Source organism: Mizuhopecten yessoensis, unplaced genomic scaffold (assembly GCF_002113885.1).
Source record: "Mizuhopecten yessoensis strain PY_sf001 unplaced genomic scaffold, ASM211388v2 scaffold11047, whole genome shotgun sequence".
Classification (NCBI taxonomy): domain Eukaryota; kingdom Metazoa; phylum Mollusca; class Bivalvia; order Pectinida; family Pectinidae; genus Mizuhopecten; species Mizuhopecten yessoensis.
In genome coordinates this window covers 899,296-913,939 of record NW_018408852.1, presented here as the reverse complement: position 1 = coordinate 913,939, position 14,644 = coordinate 899,296, and the positions used below count along the sequence as shown (strand labels likewise).

Here is a 14,644-nt window from a genome sequence, read left to right as displayed (position 1 = left end):
AAAAATATCAAATAAAAACACTATACTGATTATAATATAAATCTATATGTTCATGTATCTGTGCAGGGGTAGGGGGTGGAGGGTAGCACTGAATATATCATAATGCCACATCTATATAGTAGCATGATATGAATATATTGATCACGTGACAGGGAGAAAAGCATTGTGTTGCCCTCCCGTACTCGAGTTTTCCCAGTCATATTTCCCTTGTTCGAAGTCCCACTAGCAAAATGCGCTAGAGCCACGATACCCGAGCTGCCAGTGACCAAAGCAGATGCCAGCGATAGCACAAATGCCTAATCGTCTTTATTGCTCTGTTTCGTTATAAGAAAATATGTACAGTACCGCCCTCCCGATACGGAAACACGATTCTTTGTCTTCTTGAAACATGATTAATCTGGGGAGAAACGAAGAATGGTGTTTCCCTATCGCAGTAGCAATAAATGGATAAACATTAACTCCAATTTGCATACAGCCAGAGACGTGTTCATGTATATACTACATATGTCTCCGATACAGCCCTCATATTTAAATATAAACACATATACACTACAGGATAAACCTACATAAATGACATTTTTCGGAAGAGCTGCTACTATTAAAATTTCGTAGCCGATATTTTCACATGGAAATGTAAAGTGAAGAGATGCGTCTTCTCGATAGATCAGAACAACACTGTCTTTTGTATGGATGGATCATATGTGAATTGTCAATTCAAATCCAGTCAAGATCGACATGGGGTATATATGGTATATTCTAAATTTGGATGGGGTTTTCGTGTCGCCTGCGAAAAGCTGGTGACACATAGGTATTGCTATGTCGGTGTCGGCGGCGTCGTCCGCACAGAGGTTTTCGTGCGATAACTTGAGTTTCCTTGGGCCGATCAAACTCAAACTTTATGCAGTGCTTCCTTACCAAAAGTGTTTGCTTGGGATTGCTTTACAGTTCCGACGGTCAAAGGGCAAGGTCACTGTTACTATAAATAGAAAATCTGTTTTCGTGCGATAACTTGAGTTTCCTTGGGCCGATCAAACTCAAACTTCATGCAGTGCTAAGCATACTTGCATTTTCAAGAAGAAGAAAAAATGGATACCAATGAGGCGATGCTGTCTTGCTTGTGGACACCATATTGTATCTATTTCTTGGTAATCTCCCAGCTTCCTGCGAAGGCGACACATCCACTTCCGTGGAATTCTTGTTTTAACAACAAAAAGTACCCGTGTTATAATTATTGTAAATGCTATTTCAAAATATAATTTACATAACTGAACGTTAGCTTTCTCCTTAATATACAAATGTTAAACATTTAAGAAAGCCAGTAATTAGTTAATACACAGCTTAGGTGCCATCATACTTAATATTAGATTATTGTACAGCTTGATCCCCAGTCCAACTAAAGATCTCTAGTATAAAGAACAAGGTAATTTATTTTGGAAATACAGCTTTATATTTCAGAGAAGAAATGTCATCAATACATAGTAATAACAAATGCAAAAGGTAAATAGTAATGATATACTTCATCTATATTGGTATTCAGTTTAATATAATGTATCAGGAAATATAAACAACTAATAACGAAATAATTTATTACTACATAAATTTACAACACCATCTGTGGAGAAATTTATTAAGTTTATAATATTTTATGTTATCATTTCAACTTGATGTAAAATAATATGCTTCTCCATCAACATATAACAAAATTTGTAATTTTTACTTAGCATATATTAATACACATAGTTATACGTTAGTGTTAGAAGTTATTGTCCTAGGAGTATGTGAATCTACTCAGATTGTTACATCAATGTATATAGGATCTTAAAAGCTCATATAAAATGGAAACAAATTTAAGATACTAATTTTTATCACATAACTCAGAAAACTTACATTTTGACAGGTTTTAAAAACAAAATGTAGAGGGCTTAAGCAAACGGAGACAGACACTCTGTTGTGCCATTCACAATTGATGACGTCACGTCATTGTCCATATTATGACGTCACAATCAATTTCTGACTGGCACAGCTAATGAACAACGTTCCATGGTAAATTACACTATAGTGACATATGTAAAAATAGCACACGGGCGAATTCACTGAATAACAGGCCGATTATGTGATAAAAACAAATATATAAAAAGACCACAAAGAGACCAGACAGAAGAACTCTGGTATGCGAGTTATTTGAACAAAAGATCATCTTCGGACATTTCTATGGAAGGATTCCATATACAAAGGCATATTTTGATGATACACGTAACTGTCCATTATTTCCTCATTTTATATTCCTTCATTAATGTTGTTTAAATGCTAATTAAATCAGAAACAAGAGGCCCAAGAGGGCCTGTATCGCTTACCTGAATATTTAAGCAGTCATAGCAAAATATTCTCATTAAATATCATATTGCACTAAAAATATTTCCCTCACAAACTTTGTTAGCTCCATCTGTTGAAACTACCAGCAAAATATTATTACAAGATTCTATGCTTTTTGATTCTTCATAAGTTGCTTGACATATTTTTCCCTGTGACCTTGAAAGTAGGTCAATGTCATTTTCCTTCTCAAACTGGTAAGCTCTATTCCAAAAGCTACCAGCCAATTCTTATGAATCAATTCCTTTTAGTTCTTAAGAACAAATCCATTAAAATGTTGTTGACCTCTGTGACCTTGAAAGTAGGTCAAGGTCACTTTCATTCTCAAACTATGTTGGGCTCTTTCCTAGGAAGCTACAAGCCAAATATAAAAATTCTATACCTTTCAGTTGTTCAGAAGAAGTCGTTTGAAGTGTCCGACACATTTTACCCCTGTGACCTTGAAAGTAGGTCAAGGTCATTTTCGTTCTCAAACTTTGTAGGGCTCCTACCAACAAAGCTTTCAGCCAAATATCATGACTCTAGGCTTATCCGTTCTTCAGAAGAAGTTGTTTAAAGGAAAAGTTGACGGACGAGGACTGACAGACAGACAGACGGACGGGCGACGGACGACGGACGGACGACGGACTCCGCACCACGACATAAGCTCACTTGCCCTTCGGGCAGGTGAGCTAAAAATGTGTAAAAATCAAGGAAAATATTTCTTAAATAGAGTCCACATGAATACCATTGGATACCAACAGTTAAAATTAAGGAGAGTCGTTAATCGAGCCACAACAGGTCTATAGACGGTTATAAAGCTGCATTGCTGCATTAAAGGGTGAAAATACAGAAAATCAGAATGGTGGGTATCAATGTTGTCCAAAACAGGTCTCTGAGGACATATATATGATATAGATGAATGTACTGATGCACAAGGACGTCCTACTCCAGATCTACTGTACAGATGTGTACATGTACACAAATAAAACGTGATAAATATACTAAGTCTCATAAGTAATAACAATGGTATGGTCAAATTTGAACAGTGGATTCAAAAAGACAAATGTCCATAATATGTGTTTTACTTAAATACATTCTGTATATATGTAAGCGAGATTCAGATGGCAGATACCTAGACAAAATTAGAGCTAACAAACGTTCCTGTCCATATCTAACACACTTTTAAGGCATCTTGTCCATGTAATTCAAAAATGTTATAATGCATTGTCACATACAAAACAGTAAAACATTAAACGGACATCATGGCGAAGCGGTTTTTTTTTTTTTCATTTTTTTTATCAAATACTACATAAACATATCAGGTGAGTTTCCGTATGGAAAATAACGGTCGGATTTGGCTGATATATATTCATAACAATGAACTATTATAAGATAACTGTCGGGATTTAAACCTTTCTGAACATTGAACAACGCCTTGATCAGGGATTCCCTCAGTGTCAGAGCTTCTAGTGCATGCGCATAACACGCTATTTCATTGTAAATAAAATTACTGGCCGTGGGAAGTGTTAGTGAGTGAAAACCGTTACCGAGTCAGCTACGAAGCGAAAAGTTGCCAAATGGTTAAAAGCTAATTTGTTTTAATACAAAATCATGTCAATAACTCTCCACATTTTGTATACACTATTGCAAACAAAACTTTTGACAATATAAATAATCCACAACGTTTCGTATGTGTATATTTGGCATGTAAACTCATCTGTGTTGGATTAACCCTTCCACCCCTATGCAACTTAGTAGACTCTCCCATGCATTGATCTGGATGAGTTCATTATGGTCTACAGTGGTGAAAGGGTTAAAGGAGACAAGTAATTGATTATGTCTGAAGCAATCTGACACAAAGTTGGACTCCTTTGCTAATTTACCCTAGTAAGCCTAAAATATTATCATAGATTTAGTTCCACAAAAGTCTTACTCCTGCTACAAAATCATTGGGAGGCAAACAGGCTTTAACAAATCACAGTACATCGTGGCCATTTAAAGATTTGGAACCAAAAATATATTATCTGCTCAGGATCAAAAGCATATCATTAATGTCAGCATCACAGGGAAATGAATCTGGTTTAACTTTATAAGTCCAACATGTTGGCCAGGGTATAAAGGATTATCCATGCAAATTTCAAATTAATAGGCCTGGTGGAAATAAATAGTCAGATGTTTTAATCAGAAGTCATGGTGCCCGTCTTATGTTCCAATTAACCAGTAAAATAGTACTTAACCTTTGGCCTTCAGAGGATCTCGTGTACTAAGTGTGAATAGAAGACTCCACAGATGTATCTATAATAGAAAACTTGACTCTTTAACCCTTTCACCATGGCCACTCACTGTACACCATAATGACTGGTCCAACTCAATGCATGGTCGAGTTCATTACAGTAACATAGGGTTGAAAGGGTTAATTATAAGGTCATATCCAATGGTATGGTCTTCTGCATGAGACAGACAGTGTATTTCAATTATAAGACATTAACTTTTTGTGAATTAAAAATCCACTAACTTAAATACATTAGCACAGTGGCTGTTCCTTGTATAGCACCATTCTGATTTCAGTAACCAACAGTTTCAAGCTTAAATATTTAGTCTATTTTTTTAAATATCATTTTCTAATAAATGTCCCCAAAGGCAACCCTCAAACCTTAAATGTTAGTAATTGAACTTTAACTCATTCATCCCTGAAGACACATTTGAACTCTTCCAATTCAATGGTTGGAATAGCTCATTATGGAATTTCAGGGTGAATGAGTTAGCATTAGAAAACATATTGTGGAAATTAATGCGGTACTGGCTGGTATAATGTAAATATACATTCCTAAAAATGATGTATTCCACATAAGGTGACTTGTTATAATTTAATGTCGGATTAAAAGCCCCCAAATAATACAAATCAAAAATACAGATTGTTAATAAAAAAAACATTAATGGCCATAATTCAAACTAAAGCGTAAAATTGAAAAAAATATATGAGTAAAACCAAAGGAATTAGACACATTTTAAAATGACATATTCACTCAAAAGCTAAACAATTAATACAGTAATGATAAATGGCATCTACAGTGTGGTCAATACACGAAAAAATGATATGTTCTATGCATACAAAACAGTAAATTGCATTGAACCTGTATATGCAGTTTGACGGCAAATACTGTCGTATGAACGCAGTTTGCAAGGAACATATGATATGGTGCCCGTTAAATGTAGGTAAATTTTGCAAGGAGAATATAAGACTTTCTTCAGTAAGCTTAAATTGGACTGATCAAAACGATATTTAATGTCTCGAACTCAGCCGGACCATCGGGAGAAATTTGAAACGCTGAGATTTGACTCACGAATGTAACGAATGGACATTTTTTAGATCCTGCAGTCGAAGGCCAAATGTGATTGTGAAGTAATGGAGTACAAGGCAAGAAATTAAATTTGAAATCAGTAAATATTTAATTTAATTAGAAAAACAAACTACATGTATTTACACACTGTGTGGTGTAGTTTACATGTTTAGGTGTTGAAATAACACTGGACTTTTAAATGTACTACAAGTAATTGTTTTCCTCCAATTTATTTGTCATGATTTTCAATGCTTTCCTTACGATCAGACCTTACTTGTGGATTCGAAACAGCAATTTGATTCGTTAATGGTACATATATACATTCTTTTAATTGCATAAATTTATTACTTCAATCTTGGCAAGATAAACTTCAATTAGCTACAAGGGCACATTTGTAGAAGAAAAAAACACTTAAAAAATTACTAGAGTCTTATGATACCTCTTTTTCTGATTTAAAAGTAAATCGAACCAGAAAAAATACATGTTTAGAAAAGAAGATTTTACTTAACATCCAGGATAGTTAAACAAACAATATTCATAATCCTGAATAATTCAAAACTTCACACTCAATATGTGATATTGAAATCTCACCAAGACCTTTAACCTTGTCCTGGATTGCTTTACGTGATGATAGGTTAGAGTTCTTTTATTTATCTAATTAGTTCTGTGTTATATCAACACTATTTGTCTCCAAAAATATGAAAACAGAACCATCTGTACTTCAAGTTAAAAGTATTGTGCATTATTGATTATAATTAACAGCTTGGCATGCGAGGTATGAACAAACAATAATATCAGAACAGTTTTTAAAACAAACATTTACAACATTAATCACTCACTAAAGTATGGTTACAAAACTGTTCTAAAAATTAGCATGGGAATACTCCAGGATCACAGTACAACGTGTATCTCAATACATCTCCAGCACACACACAGGCATTCACACATAGGGAGATATTAGCCAGGTGGCATATGACCAGTAGTTAGCACCCGATAATATAAAGCAGCTCCTGCTAATTCCTCAATATTGTATTGATTAATATATATATGCTAATTGTATTGACTGTATAAAATTGTATATCTATGTACTGTAAAGCGCTTTAGAGTGGCTTATGTTAGCTAGATAGGGCGCTATAACAAATGTGGTATATTTTTATTTTATATTTATCTTGAAAGCCATCTATAATACACACATGAAGATATTTGTGAAATTCAGAGAAAAGGAAAACATAAATACCTGCAAATAACATAGATGTATCTGATAGTCACTATCACTTAATTGTTTTCCATTCTTATAATTACAAACTATGAAAAGAATTATGACAATATGTGAACAATAAGAAAAACATTTCCAGATCATACCTTATGCAATTTGTTTCCTTGTGTTCTTTTCAAATGTAATGAACAAAATCCTTTTCCTTGATAGATACCACCTTTATATAAATATAGATGAGATTTTATGAAACGCGTCTTAGGAGTTTTTATTTTTGTGAGCCTAGGCGAGCAAAAATTAAAACTACGAGACGAGTTTCATAAAAAAATTCTTTTGAAACAGCTAGTTGACCATAGGTGTCAACCTCTGAAACTTCCAAGGAGGAAGATCCCCATCATTCCACATTTCCAATGAGAAATAAAGTGTGTGAAACGCGACTGAAACTGCTTTGCTCAATATATCTTTCCATTTCTATGTATAAAAATAATTCCAAAAAAACATGCATTTGATTCAGACACACCTGTTATGATCATTACACACACACTGCAGTAGCTAGGAGATCATGTGACCACAGGATGTAGATTTTGAGTTTGTGTGAGTTTGGACTTGATTCTAAAGTTTTGAGGGAGATTGGTAAATGTTGGTCAAAATGAGGGAGTATCCCTCCTAATCATGAGGGAGGGTTGACACCTAGGGTTGACTACCTTACATGCATACAGATGAAACAAGACAGTTATGACTAGTGTTGACAACTTTTCTTGATATTAACGTGTGGAAATTCCTTTTTCCATGCCTCCACACAGGAAAAGTCAATAGACATACAGAAAGACACATCGAACATGGTCAGTTTGGGGCAGTTCTGTAAAACCCTGTTAAAACAACAAGAAAAGTTATGTAAAACACACTAACAAAATAAGACAGGACAAAACCAAACACAACTACATAATATACCTGCCAGATTACCTGTATTTGCATTTGCCCAGCTTAATTATGCCAAGAATGGAAATATTTCAAAATCCGTTTTTTGAAAGCTTGAAATATTGAATTAACCTTAGATTGAAGACATACAAGTGTATTATATATGAAATTTAATGTTTTGTAATTCACAAACGTGCACCCCTCCTGCCACTGACCGAACTCAATGTTACTGAACTAGTTTAACAGTGCGTCCCAGGGTTACGTACTGCCTGCCAGCAAGGCTGTATTTTTCCTTTATATTCCTTGGCTGTTACAATTTCAAATGCCATGCTCTTTATTTTGGTGACTTTGAAAAATTTATATAATGAAAAGATTCACAATTATAGCAGGTTTAACCTGCAAATAGACCACATATGATCCTCATCACATTAATTTGTTCATAACTTAAAAACAATGAGAACACTGTTAGAAACAAGACTGTTCCATAGGGTAAGGAAGTTGTGCAGAATATCAATGCTGTTTAAGGTAAGAGCCACTATACCAACAATGAAAAATATCTCCTTAATTTTAAACACATAATTACTTTTAGTACATGAATAATTTTGTCACTTTGTATCAGCAATAAAATGTCCTTAAATTGCCACCTCAACTTGGAACTTACCGCAGCACTGCGTCTCTGGTCACCTCTCGTGTCCCTAGGATGTCCAGCTGTTGTAGCTGACGGGAGTGGGTGGAAATGGCCATTAGGTCTACATCACAGACGTTCCTGGAGGAAGATACAGAATATACAAATTGATCCCATCATCTAATAGTGTAAAACTGATTGAGCGGTTGTCATGTCTGACTGGAGGTATTGAGCTAGGTCACCAATTAACATAAATTGTTTATTGAGTGTATTTAATCCATTCACCCCTTAAAGACACATTTGAACTGTTCCGATTCAAAGGTTGGAATAATTCATTATGAAATTTCAGGGGTGAATGAGTTAATGGTTGTATATATATGTTATATAAGCTTAATGAAAATAGGCATTTTGCCAAAACATTGTAACATATTCATATTCTGAGCATCTTCAGAAAGAATATTTAAAGGTTTCTTGCCTAGAAAGAAACAATAAATATTGTTCTGAAAAAATACCCAGTTTAAATTGATGTCTTGCAAAGGACAAAAACAACACATACTACCATTATATATCATCCTTACCTGTTAGCAGTTAAAAACAGTTTCTTTAACTTTGTACAGGTCTGGACAAGTTGGATCAGACTTGCGGAGCCTGAGCGTAGTCCTGGACTGTAAACACAGAGACATTTCATACAATACATGATTAAACATCCTCTTGTTCTTCATACATCTGTCTTACCCTGCACAATCTTTTTGTGGTTATAATTATAATAATAATAATAATATACAAGATTTGAAATAGCGCCCTATCTAGCTAACATAAGCCACTCTAAAGCGCTTTACAGTACATATATATATATACAATTAATTCAATTAGCATATAAATTAATCAATACAATTTTTGAGGAATTCACAGGAGCTGCCTTATCAGGTGCTAACTACTAGTCCTATGCCACCTGGCTAATGTCTCCCTATGTGTGTATGCCTGCATGTGTGCTGGAGATGTATTGAGTTCTGTTTTGTAGTGGGACCGTGCTTTCAGCGGCATCTTTTATAGTGCCACCTCACTTGAATGCTACAGCACAGATACCGCAACATCTACCCCAGACCATGTTATACTCCAACTGGTTTGTTGGAGTTGTGTGGGCAGGAGAAAAACACTTTCTCTGATATTCCATGCGTGTGACGACTTCGAGGATCGAACCCCAGCCGCCTGCGTGGAAGGCCGAAGTGTTAACCACTCGACCAATCCACCCATAATTCTGACTTTTATGATATACACATAATTCTGGACAAATAAAAGCTTCCAATGAAAGTATATTTGGTGCCACCTTTATTTCAAATTGGTATAATATACCGTAACCCATTGTCAATTTAATTTTTAGAGTATACCTTTTTTCACCACGATTCAGCACTAAACAATTCATTACTTGAATTTGTGAAGAAAAACCATCAGATTATAATAGTCCTTCCCTTAAATGATGCAGAAATAAATGTTCATAGAACTTACTTATCTAATCTGACACTGGAACATGACACAGGGTGTCACAAGATTCAGGTCTTATTTGGTAGTTGGTAGTTTTCGTCAGAAATTGGATAACAGCATGGTTTCATATTTATTAGACATGTTGACAGAATACTCAGGGGTGAGATTGGTCAGCATTCACTGTATATCACTGGCAATTTTGTGATCATTTAAATAAGACATTAGTTGCAACATATATATTGTGTCAACGAAATTGAAGATAATCATTAAACTTTACAATAATTGTGACACATATGTACAGTCAGCACTTTACTTATATCATAATGCTGTTCTACGTTAAGGTCTGAGACTGAGAATATAGACTGACCACCAGCCTATGTCCAGTTCCTCCAGATCTGGACACCCTTGGGCCAGAGCCACTAGTCCATCTCCTGTGATTGTCTTTGACCGCCAAAAGTCTACGGAAACCAGTTTCCTTAAATAGAAAATTGTACCATATAGTGGAATATAGACTGTTTGTATTAATGACACTTCCTTTCACTAAAGATGACTGAACACAAAAATAATGTATTGTTGCTATTTTTTACAATCTACAAAAAGAATGTACCGTTGCTATTTTTTACAATCTACAAAAAGAATGTACCGTTGCTATCATTTTACAACTTACGAAATAATTAATTATCATAAAATACAACATCTTAAAATATGAAAATAGCACTATACAACATTATAGATATACATTTTACAAAAACAGGATATGTATACTGTACACAAATCATATAACACTAAGCTATCCAATATTAGTATGTATATAAAGATGTAACTGCACAAATAAAATAACACTATATTTCATTATACATGTATATAAATTATTATTTTCATAACATAAATGAAGTTTTAGCTTTTTCAGAAACAAATCAGTCATTTCATTGCAAATGTTTTCTTTGCCACGTAAAGAATTCAGTTATATTTATAAACATAACTGATGTACATGCAACTCTAACAGACAAAAGACACAAATACATTTTTATCATGTAGTGGATACTGATCAACTTCAGTATTATACTTACTTGCAATTCTTTCCAAGAGCAAGGCACACTTCATCAAAATTATTGATTCGTATACATGATCCAATATTTAAAGCCTCAAGGTTTTTAAAAACTCTAAAATGAGAACAAATATACACCTTAGTAATATCATAGTCGCCATTCAAATGATATTATGACCGGTATCGAACTACAACGAAAATTTTGCAGTTATTTAAGTTTTGCAATTTTCACCCTCCTTATAATGAGGGCGAATTCATCATGACAGCAAATATTACAGTGGAGCCCGCTTATTGTGATATTCTATTTGACAGAGAAAAATATTATAATAACCGGTATATCATAATAACCCATCAAGCTGTTTTCGATCGTTTTTATGGTGTCTGAACCGGAAGTGAGATGCCCTATATATTAATCAGACATAGATTAATGCATTACTCAACATGCTATTTATAGTCATAACATGTGAAAGGCGAATTTTAATACTGGACAAGTATGGATTTTACTGGTGAAGGGCATAAAAAGTTTGATTGAGCAAACATTTCCAGGTATACAGTATATACTTTGCAATACAGATACATCTTAGTGAGAAAGATGAGACATTGAATACTTACTTTATGAGAGAGATGAGACATTGAATACATACTTTATGAGAGAGATGAGACATTGAATACATACTTTATGAGAGATCAGACATTAAATACATACTTTATGAGAGAGATGAGACATTGAATACCTCCTGTATGAGAGATGGGACATTGAATACATACTTTATGAGAGATGAGACATTGAATACATACTTTATGAGAGATGAGTCTTTTGAAATTTAACCTAATGAGAAAGATAAGACTTTTGAAACATACTTAATCAGGGAGACGAGACTATTGGTGTCGACTAGAGAACGGTACAAGTTGAGGCGTGTCAGATTCGGTATTTTCTGTAGATGCAATAAATCTGTCCCGTCTATCTTGGAACAACCCTGTATGTCCAAATCTAAAAAATAAAATAAAACAAAGATCTCAAATTCAGTAGATAGTAGTGGAAACTCATTAATAATAAACTGACATTTTACAGGCAATTTTTGTTTGATGAATCCAGAATATTCCTAGTTGTTGACATTATTTCTGGTTTCTCATGGTGTCTTGAATAAGAGGGTTTCATACTGTTCCATTTTGGAAATACATATATACCCTATACCCGACTGCAATTAACACCATCAAATCTTAATACTTTTACCTGTGAAATAACAGTGAGTTATCACCAATAGCATTTATTTTAAACTGGCAATGTTTTTCTTTGTTTTTTAATAAAGAAGAAACAACAAATTTATAGAAAATTCTACTTTCAAGTCCTGTAGAAAATTGGACACTATATATGTTAAAAATATCTATTTAAAGTAGACGAACCCAGAAAAAAACAAGATATGATGACTGAATAAAACTTTCATCATTCACTCATGAGGTTTATTCAAGAAGGATAAATTATAAAGCTACAATTACATGTTCTCAAACTGAACTAGTCACATGGTACAACAATGTATACAAGATCAGCTGACAAACTAGTGCAACATCTAGCTACTCACCCTTCAGTTTGGGGCAGAAGTTCGCTATACACTTCATCACATCGGAGTTGACGAAGGTACAGTTAGCTAGGTAAAGGGTAGACAACTCCTGTCCACACATCCTTAAAAACCTGTGTCAATTTAAACATTGTTATCACTACATTGTAAAATGTGATAGAAATAAGACTTGCAATATTTAAATTTATTTCACAACCAGAGGCTTAAGGACCTAAATATGCTCTTTTGATTGATGTGTTTTTCTTTTTCAAGCTTTGTAGCAAACTATGCCATCAAGCTACGGCATAGCCAAGTATCATGGCCAGCTTGCAGTCCTGACAGTGGGCAATTAAATTCATACTGATAGTTAGAGCTAGTATACATAAATCGATTAGCCTCCTCATCCTTAAATTTGTTTTCCTTATTATCCCAGATACTCTGAATAATATCAACAGAATAGTCATGAAAATTATTCATGTTTCCAGGAAAATAAACATTTGATTTAGGAATGTTGCTACATGTAGTATTGCCTTATGAAGGCTGGTAGCTTTAGCTTACTTGTCAAACGCTGCTGTGGACACTGTATTGTTGCGGCCTCCACACCATGACAGGTTGAGGTGGTGGAGATGTCCACACCTCGACTGGAAACTCGCCAACACACTGCTGTCCACCTGGTCAATTAACATAACAACGTTTGGTATCATGTGAACTCAACTTTCTCCTCCCATTGCTATACATGTGTTAGGTTATCAAATTTGCCAAATCCTCACCCTGTACATACCCAGCCAGGGAAACTGAAACTCTCCTTCTGGGTCACATCGGTAAAGCTGCTCTTCCCCTCAGTTTACAAGCTCTCATTTTGTCATCTCTACATTCTAGTTACATGTATCCTTAATGCTTTTTTTTTTTGCAAAGAGTACTAAGTGTTGACTTTCTGAAGATACTAGTATCTCTCCAACTTATTTTGAATTTCATTTAATTTCACAATCAGATATCTATGATTAGTTATAAAACCCTGTTTAGGGGTCCGACATAAGTTAATCCTGTTGCAGGCATCAAGCCTCAACTACTAGCACAATTATCTTAAATGCTCTTACATCACAATCTATTGGGTCTGGTTTATTAGAACCTTTTCATATGTCGAGTCTCCTCATGCATTTTTTTACCCTTTACATGTACTCTACTCTCAAAGTGAAAAGATTGCTCCTTATATCTCTTTTTTCCACAGATGCAGGGTCTAACACTTAAATACTAAATAATCAACGATCTTAGCAATATTTGTAGTTCGATGACAGGTGTACAACTTTACCTTGTACCAGTAGGGCTGAAGGTTGAGTTCTGTGTACTGTAGAGAGTCTGAGCATTGTTTCTGTAGTAACCTGTAAGTAATCAATTACATACAGTTACACCAGTCCTATATTAACCAGAAATACACACACATACAGTTACAAAAATATATATATACCAGAAATACACACACATACAGTTACACTAATATCTATACCAGAAATACACACATGTACAGTCACAAAAATATATATATACCAAAAATACACACACATACAGTTACACTAATATGTTTATACCAGAAATACACACACATACAGATACACTAATATGTTTATACCAGAAATACACACACATACAGTTACACTAATATGTATACCAGAAATACACACATATACAGTCACAAAAATATATATATACCAAAAATACACACATATACAGTTACACTAATATGTATACCAGATATACACACACACACATACAGTCACAAAAATATTTATACCAGAAATACACACATATACAGTCACAAAAATATGTATATACCAGAAATACACACATATACAGTCACAAAAATATATATATACCAGAAATACACACACATACAGTTACAAAATATATATATACCAGAAATACACAAACACATACATGTCGTTCAAAAGGTAAGTTCAACATATTTAAAAAACAGAAGTCCTAGAGGCCTCAGGACAGCTCCGACATGTTTTTGTATTGATATTATGTTGAATATATATATATTTTTATATATGTATATTTACTCAGTGGCGGATCCAGAGACCTATCTGGGGGGGTTCCAAATTTCCGGGG

General features: G+C 34.3%; 1 protein-coding gene across 1 annotated transcript in view; it reads right to left on the bottom strand.

The window, feature by feature from the left end:
• Window positions 1-7,204: 7,204 nt before the first annotated feature.
• The window catches only part of LOC110465049 (F-box/LRR-repeat protein 4-like), a 23,707-nt gene continuing 16,267 nt past the window's right edge, over window positions 7,205-14,644 (bottom strand). The window contains exons 8-16 of the mRNA XM_021520623.1: window positions 13,845-13,914; window positions 13,094-13,206; window positions 12,560-12,669; window positions 11,841-11,970; window positions 11,002-11,094; window positions 10,299-10,406; window positions 9,028-9,114; window positions 8,486-8,590; window positions 7,205-7,775 (exon numbers count right to left, since the gene is read on the bottom strand). Of these exons, the coding sequence (XP_021376298.1) occupies window positions 7,646-7,775; window positions 8,486-8,590; window positions 9,028-9,114; window positions 10,299-10,406; window positions 11,002-11,094; window positions 11,841-11,970; window positions 12,560-12,669; window positions 13,094-13,206; window positions 13,845-13,914 (946 nt within the window). The 3' untranslated portion in view covers window positions 7,205-7,645. The remainder of the gene's footprint in view (window positions 7,776-8,485; window positions 8,591-9,027; window positions 9,115-10,298; window positions 10,407-11,001; window positions 11,095-11,840; window positions 11,971-12,559; window positions 12,670-13,093; window positions 13,207-13,844; window positions 13,915-14,644) is intronic.